The sequence below is a fragment of the Melospiza melodia genome, chromosome 1 (genome assembly GCF_035770615.1).
Source record: "Melospiza melodia melodia isolate bMelMel2 chromosome 1, bMelMel2.pri, whole genome shotgun sequence".
Lineage (NCBI taxonomy): Eukaryota > Metazoa > Chordata > Aves > Passeriformes > Passerellidae > Melospiza > Melospiza melodia.
The window spans coordinates 152,541,683-152,564,039 of record NC_086194.1 but is presented as its reverse complement, the minus strand read 5'-3'; the positions used below and the strand labels follow the sequence as shown (position 1 = coordinate 152,564,039).

Below are 22,357 nucleotides of genomic sequence, written 5' to 3'. Positions count from 1 at the left end.
GCAGCCATTGCGCCTTTCCCAGGAGTGCAGTTAGTGCGGGAGCGGCTACACCCACCTCGGGGAAAAGGGGGTGGGAAAGAGGGGGAGCCGTGCGCCTCCCCCACGCCAGGTCCTTGGGGAGTGCGGCTGCAGCTGGGGGTTCTGCCGCTTGGGTCTCGCTTGGAAGCGCCTGGGGCAAGGAAAGTTTCCGGCTTCTTCTCTTTCCCCTCTTCTCCCTTTCCTTCTTTTTATCCTTTCTGCTGGCCCGGTGGCACGATGACGGCGTCTCCCGACTACCTGGTGATTGTCTTCGTGACCACGGCGGGCACCAACGGGGCAAGGTTGGGCTCAGACGAGCGAGAGCTGCTCCAGCTCCTGTGGAAAGTGGTCGACCTGAGGAGTAAGGAGGTATTTTCACCCGACGGGGGAGCACCCCGACCTGCTGCTCCCCTTGGCGCCTGCCATGCTGGATGCGGGCAGGGCGGTCTCGGCGCTGGGCTGGTAGTGGGTGTCCCAGGCTGGAGCAAGCTCTGGTGGAGGGTCGGGGCTGGTGCTGCAGGTGGGGACTTTCAGCCTGGAGCGCTGACTCACCCCCTCCTCTGCTTTCTCTGGAGCTGGGGCACCTGCATGACGTGCTGGTCCGGCCTGACCACACAGAACTGACGGCTGAGTGCCAGGAGATCACCCAGGTGGATGTGGAGAGCCTGGCACTGGCTCCACCGCTGGAGCAGGCACTGAGACAGGTGACACCCCATACCTGGCCGCTGAGTGCCGGTCTCCTTGGGGAGCTCCCCCGTGGGGTGGAGGTGGTGTCATCGTCTGCTTACCCCCACCGTCAGAGCAGTGGAGCCTGGTACAGGAGCAACACAAACACGTGTGGGCCAGAAAGGCCCACAAAGCCCTACAGTTATAGGCCTTCTCCCTTGTCGTGTCTTTATTTGCCTTGGGAAGAGCTGAGCCCCAAGGGAGGAAGGTTAGGGTTAGCTATTTCCCTGCCCTGCTCTCCTGCCATGCTGGACCCTGAGTGAGTTTCATCTGAGGGTGAGCCCTAATCAGTGTTGGAAGAGGGCAGTTTTAGGTGTCCCCTGTTAAGGCTTGTGCTCGTCAGTCCTGGGAAGATGATGGTGCTGAAGCCTCTAGATTAACAAGGAAGTGTGTGTGATTCCCATTGAGGGTAGGGCTGAAAGCCTGTCTTCTTTCTGACATGTTTGAATGCCCTGTCTAAAAAGCTCTTTTGCCCCAGTACTGCCTCAGGTCTTTGCAATCAGCTTTGTCTCATTGCAATGCTCTTGCAAATCTTGAAAAGGATTTTATTCTGTGGTGTGGGCTGTCTGTGTAGCCATATCTCGTTAGGAGGGGGGAAAGGGGTGGTTTCCTTGTGAAGAGATTTATCATGGAAGTTAGCATGTGCTTAGCTAGTAAGAAACAAATCTACAGAAGTGAAGAAATAGGCTTATATGAAAAAGAATTCCAGCTCTGTGTTCCTGCTGCCCAGGAATAACATGTTACCAACTGATGACGCTGCCTAGTGGTGCCACTCTGATCTCTGTAACATGTATGTCTTTTCTTGTTCCTGCCAACAGTTTAATCAGTCCGTGAGCAATGAACTGAACATTGGTGTGGGTACTTCTTTCTGTTTCTGTACTGATGGACAGTTGCACATTAGGCAGGTTCTACACCCTGAAGCTTCCAAAAAGGTATGTAGTTGTAGCTTAAGTCTTACTCTTAATGTGCTTTTTATGATTTCTTGCAAAACAAATCAACTTCTCTCTGGTATGAGGGTACCTCCACACAACTGCAGCACAAACATTGCTCATGTGTAATGTGCTTAGAGGCTAAAGAGCCTGTCTGTGTGGAAGGCATGTACAGTGCCCCGTCCTTATGTGGTCTTGAGATGCCTTTTTAAGATAAATCAGAAGGAAGAGGCTCTTGAGAAAGGTGCAACATATTATATCTATATATATACAATATACTTGTAGCTTCTACAGGGTTAACAGGTAGGATGTGAGATTGTTGCTAAATAATTAACCATCTTAACCATAAACTGTTTTTTGAAATTTTACATTTGTGCCTAGTTATATCAACTTTCAATCTTTGGGTATTGAGTTGACACTCCGAGGGCAGTGCTCATATTTGTAAGGAGCTGAACAGTAGAGTGAGGCAGGCTGTGAGTGATGATTGTCCTGTAGTCTGGAGTTTTCCATAACTTCAGAGTTGCCAAATCACGAACAGTGTTATGGAGTCCTGCCTGGGTTTTTTTTTTAGTGATAAGGTTGCAGCAATATGTGAGTCTCTCTGGTTCTGAAATAGCTGCCTCAATATTAATAACACCTCATTTTGTGGTTTGGTATGAACATGCATTGCTCTGTAACTGAGCTGTTCTGCTCCTCTCATTGTACTTGACTTCTGTGCCCATCAATTTGCTGTCCCATCTTTGAAGGGACACTGCTGCAGGTCTGTGCTGTTACAGAAGTGATACTGAATGAGCTTGGTTGTAGAACTTGTTTGTGCTTTAAGTATTGATAGCTTTGAAGGCTTAGAAGAGAAACAGTGAGCATTATTCACAGTGAAGGGACAGTTCTTATATATGTAACTTGCCTTCTATGACATAGAACATGAGAAAATGTGGAAACAGGTTTTTAAGAGACTTTCTTCTTGGCTAATAAAGTAAAATTTGTTATCCATTTAAATTATGTGAGTAAAAGAAGGGATACATCCTACAGTTATTTTAGTTGGTTTGATGTCAGGGATCCTTTTTCTGTATCATAACAGGATTGCAGACAGGCATCACATCTTTATTGAACTCTTCTGTTGCTCTTTTGTTGAGAATGGTTCATTTGTAATTTACTTTGTGCTGCCTGTAGATTAAGTAAACCAGATGCTTATGAGACTTGTAATCGTTTTTTGATGAATATCCTAATGCAGGGATTGGAGTGTGGAATCACTAAGATCCAGATAGGCAGAAATCTGTAGGCTCTTGAGAAGATATTTATTTCTAAGATATCCATTCTGAAGCCATCTAGCAATTCCTGGTATTCAGAGAATGAATTGGCATCAGCCATTCCAAAAGAACATAAATGAAGTACAGAACTTCATTTCACATCAAGGAAGAAAATCGTGCTAAAACTAGAGCAGGAAATGTTGGCAAGCCCATCTGCATTTTCATAAGTCTTAAAAGAGTATAGTTTGCCTAATACACTGGTCCATATGCTAAGATAATCTCTAATGTTCTCAAAGCAGAATTTGTTTTAGAGCCTAAACTGTGTTCTTTGGGCTCCCAAGATGTGATTTCACATAGGCTGCTCTCTGTTACAATGCCAACATGCTAACTAGTTGTTAAATCCTAGAAAGCCTTTATCTGTAGTCCACAAAGGCCTTGCAGGCAACAAACAGCCCAAAGGAATATGTAGGTATTCTGTCTGGGATGAAGAGCTAGCTGAAGGAATAAGGGTTTGCATTGGTTGTAACAGCTGCCCCCAAGACTTCTCCATGTCTTCTCCTTTCCACTCCCAAAAAGCTTAGAAGCACATGGTAGATGTAGTGGTGGGCAAGAAGGGTTTCGTTGACTTCTAGTGGGCTGCATAACTTGCTTCTGGCCTTGTATGCTGCAGTTAAAGCAGTTACCATGCATGGGCTGACAACCTCTGCACCATGTCAAACCCTCTTCTGCGCAGTCAGATTTTTTATTTGTTGGAAATAAATATTTGAAGTGTGACTATTCTCTGAAAAGAGCCTTTTCTATAAAGTAAAATATCTGCTAGTCTTGTGAAATTTGCTTAATTCTACAAACTGAACTGACTACCCTCTGGCTTCATATAGCTAAAATAGTAATCAAGAACTGATGATAAATCTTGCAATAGGAGGCATTTTCTCTGCTACATATATGTTGGATTTGAAGCTCTAGTAATAATGGCAAATGTTTTTCTGGCAGTGCAAAAGCACATTTCTCTTATTAAACAATATAAAGAGAAAGCTGTTTAAGAAAAAAAGGTTTATGAATATACTTACCTGGCTAAGAAGAGCTATGAAGAGCAATCTGTAGCAAAGAGATTGTTTGTGTTTCCTATCTATTCTAAAGCTATTGTTAGAAAGTTTGGTATCTATACACAAAGTAGGTTAAACTCACCCTAATTGACAGTGGTTACTTTATTCCTTTTACAGAATATTTCACTGCCTGAATGCTTCTACTCCTTTTTTGACTTGCGGAAAGAGTTCAAGAAGTGTTGCCCTGGCTCACCTGAAGTTAGCAAACTCGATGTTGCAGCCATGACAGAATGTATCCTTTTAACAGTGATGGTGTCTCTGCTGCTGTTACAGTCTTGGCTGAATTTTAGGACAGAGGTGTATGAGTAATGCTTGCAACACATGTTTAGGGGTGGTATAACTTTAATGAGTGACTCGGAGCTGTACTTAGTTTTCTCACAAAGATAAAGATAAAAGCATATGAGGATGAATGCTTCCATGGAGAAAATCCTGTATTTCTTCTTGACTTTGTATGTTTTCTTTACCATCTTGATATTTGTCTCTCTTTAAATGTCACAGCACTTTTTTTTTTTTTTTTCAGATTGCTGTTGTGAATTGTAATATTAAGTTTGGGGGTTGAGTTTTACAGCATCAGTTAGATTTTTATTTTATTTTAGACAAGAGCAAATCTTGGGAGACCACCTTAGTTTTCAGGAGAGGAGATGGTTACTCTTGGTGTGACCTAGTAGTGAATCTCTAACACAGGAATGCTGTTGCAACATGTGGTATTCAGTCTCAGAGAAGGTGCACATGCTACACCTCACAGGGTGAGGCTTGGCTGGCACCAAGATGCAGTCAGTAGTAGGTTTCCATTTTCAGTGATAGGGATGTCTAAAACTACTTTCTGAATAGTCTGAAGGGGTCTATAACCCCATCCTGTCTCTTCCCTAGTCTGAACTTGAGAGCTGAAGCTGTGATTTGGCTGTGCCTTCTTCCCTGGCAGTCTCCCCTCTTGCTGACTCCCCTTCAGTCCTTATCCCAAAAATATTCCTCAATGCAGAGCTACTGAGCTATTGGAGTAGTGGTCACAAAAGTCAAGTATCAAGGAGGAATAAAGGAATTTGAGATGTTTGTCTTGGGTATTGGTGGTTGGTGCTGCTGCTATTGTTTTTAATAACTTTTCTTCTGACTTGCTTATTGTGTCCCTGGAGTGGTTGCCATTAAGATGTGATGTCTGTGGCTTCAGAAATTTTTTGGCTTTCACTGCAGAACTAGTATTGCCTGGGCTTTGTACCTGTTGGGGGCATAAAATACACATATGGGGTGGATTTTTGTGTTTAACCATTCTGCTCTGCTTTGTTGTCTACAAATTAATCTTAATCTTGGCTAATGAAGGGGCAAAAATTATTTCTCCCCATATTCTGAAGGAAAGCAGTACACTTAGAGTGTGAATGGATCTGAATCTTTATGTAGAAAAGTGACATAAATGCTGTGGTGCATTGAAACTGGATGAGGGAGACTTCTTAAAGTTATGGTCAAAAATCTAATACATTGTTTAGGGAATGTTTTGACACAATCTGGAGAAATTAAAGACAATGAGCTACTTTAGCTGTTTCAGAGAGTTGCCCTTGTTTTCTCCTTATGTGAATGTCTGGGGTATGCTTTTCCACTGTGGAAGGAGCTGTATGACTGTAGCTACCTGGAGTGTCACTGGTCAGCCAGGGCATGGTGATGGACTGTGTATTCCCTGCCTGCTGGGAGAGGGGGGCCGACCACTCTGTGTTACCTGTTACCACCCAGTCAGGTAACTGTCAGGAGTTAGAGTTCGTGCTGCCTGAGAGTAGTTTTGGCAATTGCCAATAATATTTTCTCCAAGTTCCCAGAAGCTTAGTCAGTCTATCCAAATACACTCAGCTTGAGTCCCAGTTCTGGATAAGATATGCTTCTTAAGGTATATTAACCTAACTTCATTCTTGTTTTGCACTTATCTTTGTGGCTTATTTTGTTTTGTGACTGCTGAGGCTCTTATTTGTAAACTTGCTATGTTTATGCAACATGGCTAAAATAAATTGTCTCTCCCCTATTAATTGTGTGAGTGTGGTAGCAGAGGATGCAGAGACCAAAAATGGTAAAACAATTTTTGTTCTTTTATTGGCAAATATGATAATTTTCTTTCTCCTCATCTTGCTGAAATATATCAACTTAATCTCATCAGTGTCAGAAGCTGCACAGGTTAATTGCCCTTGTAGACCAGGGACGTGTATGTGATCTTTAGGATAAAAAGATTGTTTAAGCAGGTGTGGAGTATAAAGACTAATTCCATAAATTGTATGCAGAGTTGTTCAGTTCTTCCTTCATGTATGGATATGCTGGGGTGTGGACACAAAAACAAATCAGAAATAAGTACAGGAGGTTGAAATGAAGCTGCAGATTAGCTCATAGAATCTGATCAAGCTCTTTTTATTCTGGTAGAAAGTGCAGTTTCCTGGCCTCACAGGTAAAGAGGGTGTATGACCCTTCCATGATTTCTGCCACAGAAACTATAGATACATTAGCATTTGGTGAGGATAGAGGTTTTGGTATGGAGCTGACTGGATATTTGAGACCTGCATTTACAGACTGGTAGAAGCATGAGTAGAAGGATTTTTGGGCACATCCCTTCATATGCTTACATCTCCATTTATATGTGTATAGCCTGGTTGTGATCAGTAAGAGGAAACTTTTACTATATGAAATAGTTAGCAGAAAGTTGGGTATTAATCTACAGTCATTGAAGTTATTAAATTCTTCAAAAGCTTTTGTTTTGATGGGTCACTTTTGCTCAAATAACAGATTACAGGCAAATGAGAAATGTACACAGCTGCTCCCAGCTGTCAGGGGAGATAACTTCCTACAGCACAGTCAATTCCAGATACATATTTCAGTATACAGTACACTGGATTGTAGGTGCTTGGCTATGTATTTCTTGCAGACAAGGCAAGCACAATCTTGTAAAAGAGCATAGAGATAATAGACTGAATAACTGGCTGGGTTTTCCTTTAGAAAGTACTTTGTGGACTTACTCTCTCAGGAGGCTACTTGAAACTTGTGTACAGCAATGAAACCATGCCAAACTTAAGAACTCAGGTGAAAGCTTTACAAATCTTTACTCCCAATCCTTGCAAGAAATTATACATTTCACAACAAACAGCAACTCATTTCTTTTAGATAAAAGTAAAGCAATGTTTAAAATGCTATGAAATTCAAGGGACCAAGGCAGAACTGAGACTAGTTGTAATTATCTCTGAGTACTACTGCTGCCTAACTCATAGTGTCAAAACAGTTCTTGTGTATGAGACAGCTTTCTGGCAGACTTTGTCAGAATTGTGTAAGTGTAATGACAGCAGGACAATTATGAGAAATTTTGAGTAACAAAACTTGAGGGAAGTGATCATGTTCCAGCAGAGAAAAGAACTTGGGTCTGTCGACATTTTTTTTTTTTTAATGTGTAAGCATACAAAGGAGGAGGGTTGTTCTTGCACCCTCTGTACCTCCCATACTTGCTACACTTCTTGATTTGCAAAGCTTGCTGAGCCAGTTTTCAGCCTGTGAGTGCCTTCAGGGTGGAGTGAATAAAGCTTGCATGACTATTCCTATTAGGTTTGCAGAAGACTCATCCTTTGCCTCGAGATTGGGTGTGCAGAAGCTATTAAATGCCAAATAGCTCTTGCTTCCTCCAGTACTTGGTTTGCTCCATTCACTTCTGAACTGGATGTGTGAGGATAACTTCTTACTAGGAGTATCTGCCAGTGTTGTCAGTAGAAACTCAGGGGCACTCCAGAACAGCTTGTTTAATATGCTGGATATTGTAGTACTGAAACTTGATTTGTAGGGGTTTTATTGTTTGGTTTGTTTTTGTGTTTTTACCTGGGTGTCTTGGAAACAATAATATGGAGCACAATTATAACCAATAGTGCTTAACTCTGGCAATAAAATGCCCATAATTGGTTATTAGGTGAGAATGTTGGATATTGCTATTTGTATTTCCTGTAATAGTACTCAGGAACTGGCTAATATTATATTACATTACCTTTATGCAAAGCATTATGTAGAAAGATGTAATCTTCTGTCTAAAGGGACTTAAATAAGAAACAGAACAAAGGGCAAAGCATCAGTGCAGAGGACAATTGCAATGCTATTTCATGTCATCTCAGGTTAAGTTAGTTATTCAATGAGAAAGGAGTTAAGAGACAGTGAGAAGGAATAAGTCTTGGAGGACACTGGCAGTGAATGAAGCTGTGGTGCTACATCTGAGGAAATAATTTAGAAGTTTCTTCCATGTTAGAGAGGTCACCCTAATATACCTTTCCTTCCTGCTCCCTTTAACTTGCTGAGTGTTGCAGGAGGTGGTACCACAGCTGCATACTAGGATTAAGTAGTTCCTTGTTTCCCATCCTGCCTTATTTGGGACTGTCTTTTGCTTGTTGCTTCATTAAGAATATACATGTAGATGCTACTGCATATATTAGCTCTGGATAGCCATGTCTGGTTTCTAACACTTCTTTAAATGTGAACTTGGATTATCCCCTGTAATTGTCTTTCTCCAATTGCCCAGGAGAAGCATCCCTTAAATATGAAGTGTACAGAAACATATATGTGGTCTCCTATCCCTTCACAGAACAAGGAATAGACTTTATAGGCTATTTCATTTCTATTTTTTCCCAAGTACCATAATTTCTAGTGCCTCTGTCCATAGATGTCTACCTCTGTGTAGTCAATCTTGTTCATTCGAATACAGATTTTTACTTAACATGTTCTTTAAACATGCAGAAAATGATCAGTTTTTTTCTGCAGTCTTGCCGAAAAGCTGTGCTTCTAACTAATCAGAGGTGAAGCTGTGAGGTTATGCCTGCAATAATGTTGATGACTTACTTCCTCCTCTCCACTGTGTTTATATTTCTCTAGAGTTTGGCACAACTGACTCCCTGTGTTTTACAACTGGTACCAGCTTCTGTTGGCACTAGAGCATTTTCAGGAACTGCCTCTCCTGTGGACTAGTGTTTTCAGAAAACAGTTTCACTGAAGAATATTATGGGATGGGGGTCCTTGTTTTTTTTTCCTTGTGTGATGGCTTCTCTTCAAATTCCTGCCCCTCTCACATTGCTCATTCCCCTCCCTGAATGCTGATCACTTGTAGGGATCTTTGGCTCAGCACAAAGGAAATATTGAAATGCCTTTTCAGTTCTGACAGCACAGTCTAACAGCCAAGCACATGTGTATGCATGTCCCCTGCTGGAATAACTATTGAAACTCCTGCCCCATTTCTCTTGACTTTTGACAGAGGAAACACTTTTCCAAAATCTTCATAAAACTTGGTCAGGCAAGACCGGGGTTCCAACACCTGCACAATCAGCAGCTTCTGGTTCCCTCTGTGAACAGCAGAGGCTCTGAACAAGGCCAGTGTGGAGCTGTTAGGTGCTAAGGGGGAACAGTGTCAGGAAAGGGAGGAGGAGCACTCCTCTGCTCTGATATACAAGGTGCCCAGAAACATCTGTGTGGTGCTGCTTAGGCACCCTCTCTGTCAGAGTCTGTTTGTGGGTTATTTTTTTTTCCAACCCCCCCTTTCTGGGGGCAGAGGAGGTAGTGAGCTTGAGCTTGTTTAAAGCTTAGGAAGAGAGACTGTGATTAAGAAATTTTTTGTTGTCATAAATAGTCATAATCTCTTAAACCATGCTTTGGAGTTGCTGAGGCTTTTTGGCTTGGTTTTTAAGAAAACTATATGATGTTCTCAGTACTTTACCTCAAAGAAGGTACTAGGAGGGGGAGAGTAAAGGCAATAACTAGGAAACTATTTATAGTCCAGCAGCTGGAGGGGAGGAATCACTGGTTTACATATTCTGGTTTTCAAACTAAGATAATTCACTTAAGCTTCAAATGTTTTTCTAAGACTAAGCATCATCCTCTCACATTCCATACTCCAATGCACACTTAAAACCAGCAAAGCTTCAAAATCAAGTTAGCCTGAAATGTATTTTGTTGGCACAGCAGCTTTCCTTTCCTTGCTGTGTTAGAGGAATGCATTAATTCAGTTCAAGTTATTTTTCACTTGCAACAAGACAACTGTTAAACAGTTTTCTAAAAATCTGTTTCTGTAGGATGTCTTGCTGTCATCCTACGAATAATAGGGAAGACCTTATCCCACAAAGAAATTTGTGCTGGCTCACCTGTTGATGAGATGATAGAACAAAGCTGGTATGAGGTGTTTGTTTCTAACAGAAACTGTTCTGTTCCCTGCACTTCATGTAGGCATCTGACAACTCAAATGTTGCTCAGATCTAGGTAGAGAAAGCAGGTTTCCTCTTAAAATAGGAGTGCTATCTTGGACTATGTAGCAACCTTTGGACATCATAATGAGGGCTCTGGAGCATTTGAAATGTGTTTAATGTAGTCTGGGGAGCATGTGGGCAAATAATTGATGCCCTTGGCTGTTTTCAATGTGTTGCATTATTGTACCTCCATGTCAGGATGGGTCTTGTTTAAGAAACTCTCATTTTTGTTCTGAAGTCTTGATGCAAACTGATAAAGGGGGTAAAAAGTGCAACACTTATTCCCAGATTTCCTTATTTTTGTTCTGTTCTTGATTACATTTTTTGCCCTTCAGTCTTCAAAGAAAAAGAGTGAAAAAGACCTTTTTAAAAATTTTCTTAATGAAGAATGGAGTAGAACTGCAAATAATCTTGCAGTCCTGTAGCTTGGTGTTGGAGAGAGGCAAATATAATGGAAAACAGGAGATACCATAGTAAACTGTTTACAGTTGTCTGAAAAAAATAGTCTTTCTAAGGCCTTCCTGGGACAGGATGCTTCCTGCTCTCTATTGCAGTCATTTCCAAAATCCTTTGGACTGAAGCTATGGGTTGTGGGGCTCTGTTTTACCTCTTGGCAAAACACATGACTGGTGACTCTAACCAGATTCTCAAAATGCTTCTGTGCAGCAGCACAAAACTTGGGTTATAACTTCTAAGAGTGGGTAAGGTTTAGACAAGGTGTCACTTATGAATTTTGTTGAAGTGGTGAGATACTTGCTCTGCTTTGGGATTTTCCTGGTCAAAAAGCATGTGGTATATCCCTCCATTTCTGAAGCTTTCAGTTGATTGTTTGCTTCTTCTCCTGCCCCAAAACTTCCCCTGAGATTAAAGAGGATGTTAATTAAAGAGCACAGGGCTCCAGTCTCTTCCACATGCATCAGTGTATCTGTCAGACATACATTTTAAATACATGTCCTTATTATGGGGTCTTCTGTCCCCAGATGCTTTCTCCAGTGACCTTGCACTCCCACAGGTGGCAGTAACTCGAGGCCAAGGCAGAGCAGCTAATGTATCCCAGCAGGAAGATGGATTAAATCTTCCTCTGAGAAGCAACTTACAAGGACAACATGAAAGTGTGTTGCTATAGCAGGAAACCAATTAGAAATCTGTTTGGTGATGATTGACTTAACTCCAGCAAAAAGATTTAAATCTTGACAAGAGCAGTCCAGCATTTCCCTATGGAGCCTCTCAAGTTGAAGATATGGGGAATATTATTTTAACATTAATATCTGAACCATACAGTAAGTGACGATGATGAATGAGTTTTCTTTGTTCCTTCTTTGGTTTTGCTGCCTGTCCTGTACATTGACAAAATAGGAAATAACTTGTGCTCTATTTCATAGATCACAGATTTTCAGATCCAGAAAGGGTAAACTACAAATTTGAAAGTGGACCTTGGTAAGTACTTCCTCCCTCTTCTTGTTGCACGTGTTTCAGCCCCCACCACTTTTTATTTAAGGTTACTGTTTAGATCAGCTGTACTTCTCTCTTCCTAATTTGCTGATAGCTGTTACCATTATATTTATTTGCCTTCCCACTGCTAGGGGAATTGATTAGATCCTTCAGGTGGGAAAGGGAACAGGCAATCTATGATCAGATACAAACCTGTTTTCTTGTTAGGCTTCAGTGTTGCCTGTTAGCCGCCGAGATCTGTGTTCTGCTAATAAGTGCTTATAATGGGTACTAAATGTGTTGTGCTATTAACAAAGAATGAGCAGTGTTTCAGAAATAACCCTGTTAGTTAATAACTACTGCACTCTTCCTGCAATTTACTGCACAGGTACTGCATATACAGGATTTTTTTAATAGGGAAAATGCACTTTTATAAAGATATCGTGCCAGGAATACTGTGCTGCCACTCAGTTGTTTAATCTATGGTGATTCTTATTCCCAAATATGTTTTAAACATAAAGCTTTATCTGCTTTTGTTGCCTGCTTTGTTGCTTGGGTAGTTGATTATGGGCTTTTTTTTTTTTTTTTTTAGTATAACTGCCTTTTTTCTATGTGTAAATACAGATTTTTCTCAGTGGTTTTCTCAATGATTTCTCTGCAATATCACAAGATACTTGTGTTAAACTGACCTTATTTATATTGCCATCTTACACAAACACTTCCCTCTTTCAGATTAAGGATCTGTCATAACGGTAGATGATGCTTATACTTTTGAGTCAAAAAAAGTAAGAAAAAATGCAACATTGGTAGACAGTATCCAGAGAGATTAGCTCAGAGGCTATGTTCAGCCTTGTTCTAACCTTCTTCCTTTTCATTAATGGATTTCTGGGATGAAGTGGAAGGTTCACATTTTATTTGAGATAATGAGGAGTACAGAACTAGGAGGTAAGGGGGAACAGTTTGAGACAGACATCTACAGAAAGACCACCTGAGAAATTAAAATGTGAGTGAGAAACATGACCCACCAGGCATACCACAGCCCTTTTGTATGTGAGAGTCCTCTACTACTGAACAACACTTTATCTACTTAATCAATCACTTAAGCTCTTTCGTGCAAAAAAGCTGTTCCTGTGATGACCAGACAGGCAGGCTTGGGTAGCTGTGAGGTTTTGTTGAACTTGACACTTTCAAGAAATAAGGGAACAAAAGGGACTGTAGTAATGACCAATTAAACCTGGCTTTCTGTGGCTAAGCTATTCCCATGCTAAGCAGCCAATGTAGCCTTTAGCTATGTTAGTCTCTAGTAGCACAGTGATGGCCCCAGCCAGCAATGTTAAGGCTTGACTCTTCATGCCAGAGTCCTCTGTGTGCTGGTACACCCTGAACAGATTCTGTCTTGGCTTGTGACTGGTTCTTATTCACTGTCACAGTAGAAATAATAAGCACTAAGGTCTGTTATATCTAATTGTTCTGCTTCAATATCTTCCTAGCTAGATTGGAACTGCAGGTACTTGATTTTTATACCAGTAACCCTCTTCAGATAATGGAGAAGGACAAATGATGTCAGGAAAGGGAAATTAACTGGGAACATGATTGAAGAGATGACAGCTCAAAGAGTAAATGTGGTAAAGCATGAAAGGGGAATTTGGAAAGGGCAACTTAACAAAGCAAACTGTCCCTTGGAGAGACTTGTACAACGGCTTTCAATTGTTGGTGGCACTTGGGCCTCACTGCCTTGGCATTGCTGTCCAGCAGACATGGAGCAGGGACAGAAGCCTGTTCCTGGAGTATAAATGACAAGCAGACAGGTTGGTGTGTGACAGATGTCTCTGCATTACCACTTCTTTCTGTGCCTGCAGCAGCAAGATGGAACTTGTGGATGACAATGCTGTTATCCGAGCAAGAGGATTGCCATGGCAGTCATCTGACCAGGACATAGCGAGGTTCTTCAAAGGTCTAAATATTGCCAAGTTAGTAGTGAAGAATTTACTTGTACCTTTGTGGTTCTTCAGCTGCATAGGTCATGGAGTTTCATCTCTTGATTTAAATCTTGCAGAGGAGGTGCTGCACTCTGTCTCAATGCCCAAGGTAGGAGGAATGGGGAGGCTCTTGTGAGGTTCGTGAGTGAAGAGCACAGAGATCTAGCACTACAAAGGCACAAGCATCACATGGGGAACCGATACATAGAGGTGGGTGACATGGTGGGCTTTGACATCCTCTTCTTGAAATGAATGTAAATTACATGCCAATCACATGTTCCTTTTTTTTCCTTTAGGTATACAAGGCAACAGGTGAAGACTTCCTTAAAATTGCAGGAGGTAATTTTTAGGGGATGAAAAGGGATGCTTTGTTCCATCAGCATCTCTAACTTTTGGCTGCAAAATGCTCCTGTTGAATGTGGCCCCTTTTCCTGTCTTTGATCAAGAAGTTGGCTGGTGTATTGATTATTATGTATCCTGCTAGCAGCAGTCCAAGATGATCCATGATTTATCTGTCTGCCTCTCTTCCACATTCTTGCCACTTTCAAGCAGCCTGTCAATCCAGATTTGATTGGGCAAAGTGATCTTGTATATGAACTTAATTTGTTAGGTCATCTTCATGATAGTGGGAATCTAAATGCTATTGATTGCTGAAAAAATGAAACCAGAGTAGTTTTTCAAAACAATATAACTGCTGTTGCTGTGGAGGCATGCATGTAAGAACAAACAGATATCACAGTGTAAATGCAAGGGATTTATGGAACTGATTTTCTTCAAATCAAATCTTTGCCTCAGACTTAATGGGGAGGATTTGGGGGAAATACTTATTTAAGGGGAATCTTGAAATATTTGCTGATAATTGAGAGGCTGCAAAATTTGCACTTCAAACTCTCTCTTAATCTCTTTTTCTTCCCCTTTGTCTGCAAGCATACAAAATTTGAATTAAGAGCAAATAAGCTGTTTTATCTGCAATAATACTTATGTTCCTCTTTGCTTCCTGACTGAGATTTGGGCTGAGGTTTGTAAGTGACTAACTGGAGATCTGAGCTTGAGGCTTCAGAGTGGTTAAGCTGTCACCTCCATAGCTAACTGATAGGTTTGGAAGGAAAGACAGGGAAAAACATTGCACAGTGACATTCATGAAGAATGGTGTGTCTGGTACAACCAAACTCTGCAGAATAAGAGAGCTGTAAGTGAAAGGACTGTATTAAGATATGAATTTGGTTAGCAACTACCTTTGAATAAGGTTGTGTTATTAGCATCACTGGTCTTTTGAAGGTACTGAAAGTAGAATTGTTAGGCTTTGACAGTTCTGTTGAGGTAGGATGAAATCCCTGAGCTGTTTTCAACCTGCTCTTCCAGCTTTCTTTCCCAGGACAATGATCTGGGGACTTGGTTGCCATACAGTATGGCTCCAGAGCATGCCAGAGGTATTCCACAGTTAGACAAGGGGAACAATAGCACAGGTCCCACTCACACAAGAGATTGACAGATTGTGCTTTCCTTGAGCTTTGAATGTTGCAAGTACTCCCTATTTTTCCTTTGAATAAAGATCAATCTCCTCTAAATGATGGGGTAACATGATTTTTATATACTAGACTGAAGTGCTTCTGTACTTTTTCTTGTTAAAGGTACTTCCAATGAGGTTGCACAGTTCTTGTCAAAAGAAAACCAAGTGATTGTCAGGATGCGAGGTCTTCCTTTCAATGTAACAACAGAAGAAGTGCTGACTTTCTTTGGCCAGCACTGCCCTGTAACAGGAGGAAAGGAGGGAGTCCTGTTTGTCACTTACCCTGACAGCAGGCCAACAGGAGATGCCTTTGTCTTGTTTGCTTGTGAGGAATATGCACAAAATGCACTGAAAAAGCACAAGGATTTGCTGGGGAAAAGGTACATTGAACTCTTCCGGAGCACTGCAGCAGAAGTTCAGCAGGTGGGTGCAAACCTTTCAAATGTTGGCTTTTTGTAGTCCAAACTTCTATGCTGGCAGTAGAGGAAGCAAATAATGCTGGGCCTTGACTTGAAAGCTTCTTTTACCTTTTCTCACTCTTGACTCTTGCTGGAATGAGTATTGTCTGAATTTCTGTGGAGATTTTGTTTCCTTTAAATGTAAGATCTTATGGTATAGGGATGTTCTCAATCATATACAAACCTTTGGGATTTTGGCTTCCAATAGCTTTGTAAAATGTAGATGTGGGTCTTGTGCTTTACACTATATATTCTGAATTTGACTAAGTCCAATGATTATCTATTCAGGAGTGTTTAGCAACAAATCTTGAGCTAAAAGGTTTATCTTTAGTCAGTGACACAAAAAAGCAAAGCCTTTTGATATAGTGGTCCTCTCCAGTGTAATGTATCTGAAGAATTCTACAAATTGTCTTTAAGGGCAGATCTCTGCCATCTTCTGCAGATGCACAGGCTACCTGGCAGAGGGTGGTAGGAGTTTCAAAGTGATGAGTCTGGATTAACAGGGCTTGGTGGACTATTAATTGCAGCTAAGCTGTCAGGGAAAGGGAGGAGAGCTGAGTGGACTGTTTAAGTCTCCAAAAATATTTGCAGAGCTTCAGTAGAGGTAGATACCTTTTAGAGTCATGCTGAGAAGTTATCTGTGATGCAAATTGTAGCCATGTCATTGCATCCAAGAAATTATGCAGCTCTGTTCTCCCTAATATGTAGAGATTTCAGTGCTTTGTTTAAAAGATTACATTAGTGATTAGAAGGCAGAGCCACAGTGCTCACTTGTCATTGCATTTTTCTGAAGTACTCTCATATGTTTTTGTTTAGTAAAACCTTCTGATAGCTGTATAACTGCAAATAAATATTAATCTTGCTCAGAGAGTTCAGGAGTAGTGATGGAATATTCAGGCAACTTTTCACCAGACAGGGTTTTTTTTCTGTTAAAATTAACAAGAAATCTCAAAGTGTAAATGTCATGGGTACTGTGACTTGGTAATGCTCCTAATGTTTCTTGAATGGACTATGGCAGGAACAGTTAGGGATGTGAAATGCGCTTCTAGTTCCCAAACTCTCCTAAAGGTTTGCAGAGGAGATATTTTTGGGTAGAAGTGTCATTGTGACTCTGTAGATGGTAGAATGTTTTAGGATAGTTGCACAATAAAAATACTGTAGATATACAGGTTTCATGTTCTAAGATCTCTATTGAGACTTGCATTATCCCAAAGCAAAACTGTTTTTAAAGAAAAAAAGAACCAAATTTTTTTTATAACAATAGCATGACTATTTATCATAGAATAACTATAGAAGTCTGCTAGATTCTGAGCTTAAATCACAACACAGTGCTTAGAAATCAGATATTTTGCAGTTAATATTTCTCTCTAGCTCATTTGTATCTTAAAATACCGCCCAGAGTGAAAACAGGTGGCATTGGGGTTGTATTTACTCCTTCTAGGTTGAAGAATGAATGAGGAGGCTCCTGTAATCTGTTTTTGTTTTGCACAGGTGCTGAACAGGTACTCTTCCACACCTCTCATTCCTCTCCCAACACCTCCAATTCTTCCAGTATTACCTCAACAGTTTGTGCCTCCCACTAACATCAGAGACTGCATACGCTTGCGTGGGCTTCCCTATGCTGCTACTATAGAGGACATTCTGGACTTCCTGGGAGAGTTTTCTACAGATATTCGGACCCATGGAGTTCACATGGTTCTAAATCACCAGGTTGGTAGGCAACATGTTTCTAGCCACTCTGCCAAATGCTTGTATCTGTGAATACAGTCCTGATGATGATGTCCATAGGGAAGCAGCTTTGGGACTAGCAGTAATTGTACTAATGTGCCTCCTGCTCTCCTCTTAAAGTGTGCTGGCAGCAGATGACTTGAGCCCTGCTGTGCAGACTGCTGCATTTGCTGTAGAGTGGTTTCTTTCACTGAGACCCATGTGCTGAAAGCTGAGCCTGTTTTGGAGGGGTTGGTGCTCCCGGAATAGCAGCCATGATCCTGAGCTGTGGGAGGCTTGAAGTGAAGAGTCTTGCTCAACAGTGTGCATGATTCCTCTTGTACCTGGTGAGAAGTGCCATCAAAACCCAAGTGTGGGCAATGTTAGCTCTCAAAGGAGTGGTTTGTCCCTGCCTTGCTGAACAATGTGCCACAAGTATATTTGAGGACAAATGTGACTGCAGCCTTCTAGAGACAGGAATTCCCGTGTCAAAAGTCAGAAGGTTTCCTGTGTTCTTGCTTTCTTTAAACAGTCACAGCTTAGCACCAAGATTAATGGCTCATTGATGTGTATAAAGTGTGACATCTTTGCCATTGTTTTATGGAAGCAGTTTCTATGAAAACCTTTTAGACAAAGGATTGTACATTCTTGTGATCTTTATCTTTCTATTCTTGTGACTTCAGGGGGAGGAATCCTTTAACTCCATGGAGATGCTCTGAGTGGTTCAATGGAACAAGCTGATTAAAAAATTCTATAAAAATTATAGAGTTTTCTAAAATTGTCTTAGCTTAGGCTGAATATCAACCAAAACTAAAAAATACTTCCTGGTCCCAAGTAGGACTTCTGTGTTTCAGGAATATGGAGATGGAGAAGGGACTGTAGTTATTTCAGTACTTGTCTATCTAAAGACATTCCTGTGTCTGTGGAAACTTGACCTAGACAAGGCTAAAAAACTAATGAATGTGTAGTGCTGGGAGAGACTAAGAAAAGTGCAAATACTAAAGCAGAAGTAATGATTTACAGTAGTATCAGCCCTTGACAGCACTAATGAAAGAACCTGGATAAGGAAATTGGTGTGTGCATATAACCCTAAGGGCTGTCTGCTACTCTTGCTCTGCCCAAAGCTATCAGACTTTTTTTTTTCTCCCCAAATACTGCTTTTGCCTGACTACTAGGTTTTTCTTTCTCAAAGTTCCCAGGTTTCAATCCTCTAATCATAAACGACTGTGTAAAGGATGCTAACAGTGTTGTTGTCCCTTCCAAAACGAGAAGGAGTGGCCCAGAGCTTGAGTTGGAGCCAGCTTCAGATTTCTCTCTAGCTTTGGCTGCTTCAAATCAGCAGCTGCATGTGGCTAAAATAACTCCTCCCAGTGGTGTATCCCACTCATTTACACATACAAAGATGGTTTTTTTTCCTCTCTGCAAGCTCATACTAAATGTTGGGCTAGTTAGTACTCTACTAAAGCATCCCAGCCCATGCTGGTCTTCAGAAAATAAAATTTAAAACAAATTGTTTAGCAATGAGCACTTTTAAAATGAATATTAAAAATCACAGGTAATAAATGGGGACTAGATCTTCCAATTCTGCATTCATAGTAAATTTGCAAGAGCAGGTCTCAAAGCACCAAAGTACTACTGAATTACAGTCTCTCCCATAGGTGTCTTTTTTTTTTAGATATAGATGTAACAAGTTACAATGTAGCATAATCAAAACAGGTGAATAAATACAATCAAGTTATCACAAGTGGGAAAAACTTTAGAGAGGAGAGCTTAAACATGCTGGTGAGTGCTCAGGATGACTGGCTGTACTTGACTTTGGAGACGAATATATTTATGACTGAAGAGACTTATAACAGCACAAATTATTGCTATTCTGCTCCTTCATGGAACCTACAGAAACATTTCTTTTTTGTCTGCCTTGTTTGTAGGGACGTCCATCAGGAGATGCTTTCATTCAGATGAAATCTGCAGATCGAGCCTTCCTGGCTGCACAGAAGTGTCATAAGAAGACTATGAAGGACAGATATGTTGAAGTCTTTCAGTGTTCTGCTGAAGAGATGAACTTTGTATTAATGGGGGGCACTTTAAATCGAAATGGCTTGTCCCCGCCACCATGTAAGTTACCATGTAAGTTTTGCTTGGGTCTTGCCACTCTGCTCTACACTGTGTGTGGGTAGGTACTGGAGCTGCTTTGCTGACTCTTGTCCTGGTTCTTGGGTAGTATTATGAGATGGGGGTGTTAAAATAAGGTCTTCTGTCTTAAATCATCACCAGCTTGCAATCATTGTTTTTCCTTTTGGTTATAAATTATTATGACTGAAGAACTACTTTTGCTTTTCCAGTGGCAAATTTTCCCTCCCCTCCTTGAAACTTTAATTGGTTGGGGTGAGTGATGATTCTGAAAAGTAATTTCTAAGCCCTACCTAGACCTTAAAGAATCGTTTTGTATTTTAATTGATCTGTACTTATATTTTTTTGTCATGGTGAGCATGTCAAGTAAGAGACCTTCCCTTTTCAGTTCCAAAACTTAATTTGAGAAACCATAGGTAATGCTCCCCTTTGAGACTTAATCATATGTTCTGCTTTTTGAGCTGCAATTGACTGAACTCTTCCTTTGCTTTTTGCTGTTCATATGAAATGGAGGTTGGCTTTGTGGGAGTGAAATACACGTGGCTTCTGCCTCAGAGAATTGCAAAATCTGTATTTCCTTTTAAATTTTGACTCTCAGACCTACTAGGGTGAACACTGACTTCTATGCAAACTTTTGGGGGAAATATTTGAGGAGCTTAAGGGCTAACTTGCTAAGGCATCTGTGCCACATAAATCTGAGCCTATGGGAAAAATAATACTTTGTTTCCAAAGTCGTAAATGGCAAGGTAGTCAAGTAGTAGCTTTTTCGGTGTCTCTCTATGTAAGTGTATTTTTTAGGTTGTAGATCTTTTCAGAAAAGTCCTCTACATGCTAGTCAGAGCTGCTAATGCAGCTGCCAACTTCCTTTGGGGTGGTTTTTTTGAGTGCAAGTAGACCTTCAGCTAATCCTTGGGAGAGGGTTTTTTTTTCTTTCAACAAAAGTATCTTGAGTAGGGGTCAGCAGTAGATAGTCCTGTATGTGAAGGCTGTTCCAGATGGGTTGGAACCTGACAGCTTCTAGGACAGGTTCTTTCTTGGACAGAGTCACAAACTTTTGGAAACACACTGGTCAGTGTTCCCATTTCCAATTACAAATGCCTGTGATGTATTCCTCAGATAAGGCTTTTTGGCCCTGTCATTCCTCATTTTACAATACAGTGAGATGCTGGCTGTAACTCTGAATAGTAAAATTAAAGGCTTACTTTATCTAAAGCTTTATGTTCAGTTCTATGGAAATAGGGAGGAGAAGCATTAAGCAAAGGAGGAGGGTGAACTCTCATCAGTGAGAATTCATTTAGGGCCTAACATCTTGCTGAAACAGCACAAAGTACACTTTTGGTTTTTGGTTGGGTTTTTTTTCATTTAGTGCTAACACTTCAAGCTGCAAAGCCATGGCTTTTCTCACTCTGCTGTTGATTTAATTAAGGCATAAGCAGTACCAGGATGAAAGTCTTCTCTGTTTTGTTGAATGTTAAACAGATCTTTGTCACAGACACTTACTTCTTACTGTGCAGAAGTCTTATAGGTTTTGAATGCAGACTTCATTAAAATATGATCCTAGAAAAGCAAAACTGACCTATGTTTTAGAAAGGGACCCTATTTCCCAGAGCAAGAGGTGGTTTTTTTGTGTATTTTTGACTTTTCCATAGGCTGGATGCTAAGTGTAACACCCTGTAGTCACACTTGCATTGGTGGCTCACGTTTCTTTTCTGTAGTGAACAAGCATGAGAAGGTTCCTGATGTCCTGTGGAGTTGTGTGTGTATGTATTAGCTCTGGAATTTCAGAGGTCCTAATCTATTTTCCATTTGCTCCCTGTAGGCCTTTCACCCCCTGCCTACTCCTTTCCGGCTCCTGCTGCAGTTGTGCCAACAGAAGCTGCTCTGTATCAGCCATCCATGCTTCTGAACCCACGAACACTCCAGCCCTCCACAGCCTACTACCCTGCTGGGGCTCAGCTCTTCATGAACTACACAGCTTATTACCCCAGGTAAAGCAGAAGAGAACCCAAGCAGCAGCACAGAAGTCTTTTTTTTTTTTTTTTTTTTAATTGTCCCCAGCAAATGCACAAAGCTCACAAAAGAACATTGTCTGCTCTACTAAGGACTTGTGATGCCACAAACAGCTTGTTGGTATCTTGTTCAGGGAAACAATTTCAGGATAACTAGGGATTTTCCAAGTTTTAGGGTATTGCAGGTAGCAATGTTTGGGGGACAGGGGGGCTGGTTAGTGTATTTGTTTGTTTTAACCTAGTACACACATTTAAGTGGTATATTTTTTGTTTTTGTTTCACCTAACATTCCTCTCAAACTTACCTGTTTATTTTGTTATGCCCTCAGTGGGAATTGACATGTGCAGTACTCTTTCCCATGTCCATAAAGAAGCCCTTGGCCCCTCTTTAGAATGGGTGGACTGGGGTCTGCCTTAGCAACTTTTGAAATACTGCCTCTTTGTAACAAAATAACTTTTGACCTTTATGATGAAAACTGTTTACTTCTATGACTACATGTTGTATTGAATGCACATGTAAGGCATATAGAGGCATGTGTTCTTCCTGTCCTTCCAACATCAACACCTCTCACAAAGGGCTTTTGATTCTTTTGGATGTATTAGCTACCTGCTACAGAACAAATTCTCTGGATACCTGTTGCCCTCTGCAGTCATGAGGCCTTGGAAGGAGCCATGTTCCCTTTAAGCCATAAACCATTTCTCTGTTAGGAAATCTGCTAAACAACTCAAGTTTTTTATCTCTGCAGCAGGGACCAAATAGCTACTTAGGAAGCTGTTAAGCAATATGAGCACTTCAATACCTGTGAGATAACAAAGGTTTTCTTACTACTTTACCTATATGTCTGTGAAATGACTGTTGTGGTTTTTTATTAAAATGTTTCTTTCAC

At 41.0% G+C, this 22,357-nt stretch overlaps 1 protein-coding gene across 2 annotated transcripts in view; it reads left to right on the top strand.

Annotated features, from left to right (window-relative positions):
- Positions 1–22,357, top strand: part of ESRP1 (epithelial splicing regulatory protein 1) — a 34,987-nt gene continuing 12,630 nt past the window's right edge. The window contains exons 1-13 of one of the 2 annotated variants that reach the window (XM_063172338.1): positions 1–387; positions 594–722; positions 1,563–1,676; positions 4,141–4,255; positions 11,429–11,527; positions 11,630–11,684; positions 13,538–13,648; positions 13,735–13,867; positions 13,954–13,996; positions 15,289–15,590; positions 17,117–17,335; positions 19,261–19,447; positions 21,282–21,450. In XM_063172338.1, coding sequence (XP_063028408.1) covers positions 256–387; positions 594–722; positions 1,563–1,676; positions 4,141–4,255; positions 11,429–11,527; positions 11,630–11,684; positions 13,538–13,648; positions 13,735–13,867; positions 13,954–13,996; positions 15,289–15,590; positions 17,117–17,335; positions 19,261–19,447; positions 21,282–21,450 — 1,808 coding nt within the window. In that variant the 5' untranslated portion in view covers positions 1–255. Of the gene's footprint in view, positions 388–593; positions 723–1,562; positions 1,677–4,140; positions 4,256–11,428; positions 11,528–11,629; positions 11,685–13,537; positions 13,649–13,734; positions 13,868–13,953; positions 13,997–15,288; positions 15,591–17,116; positions 17,336–19,260; positions 19,460–21,281; positions 21,451–22,357 lie in introns of both variants that reach the window. The other variant, XM_063172330.1, reaches the window with a different exon arrangement.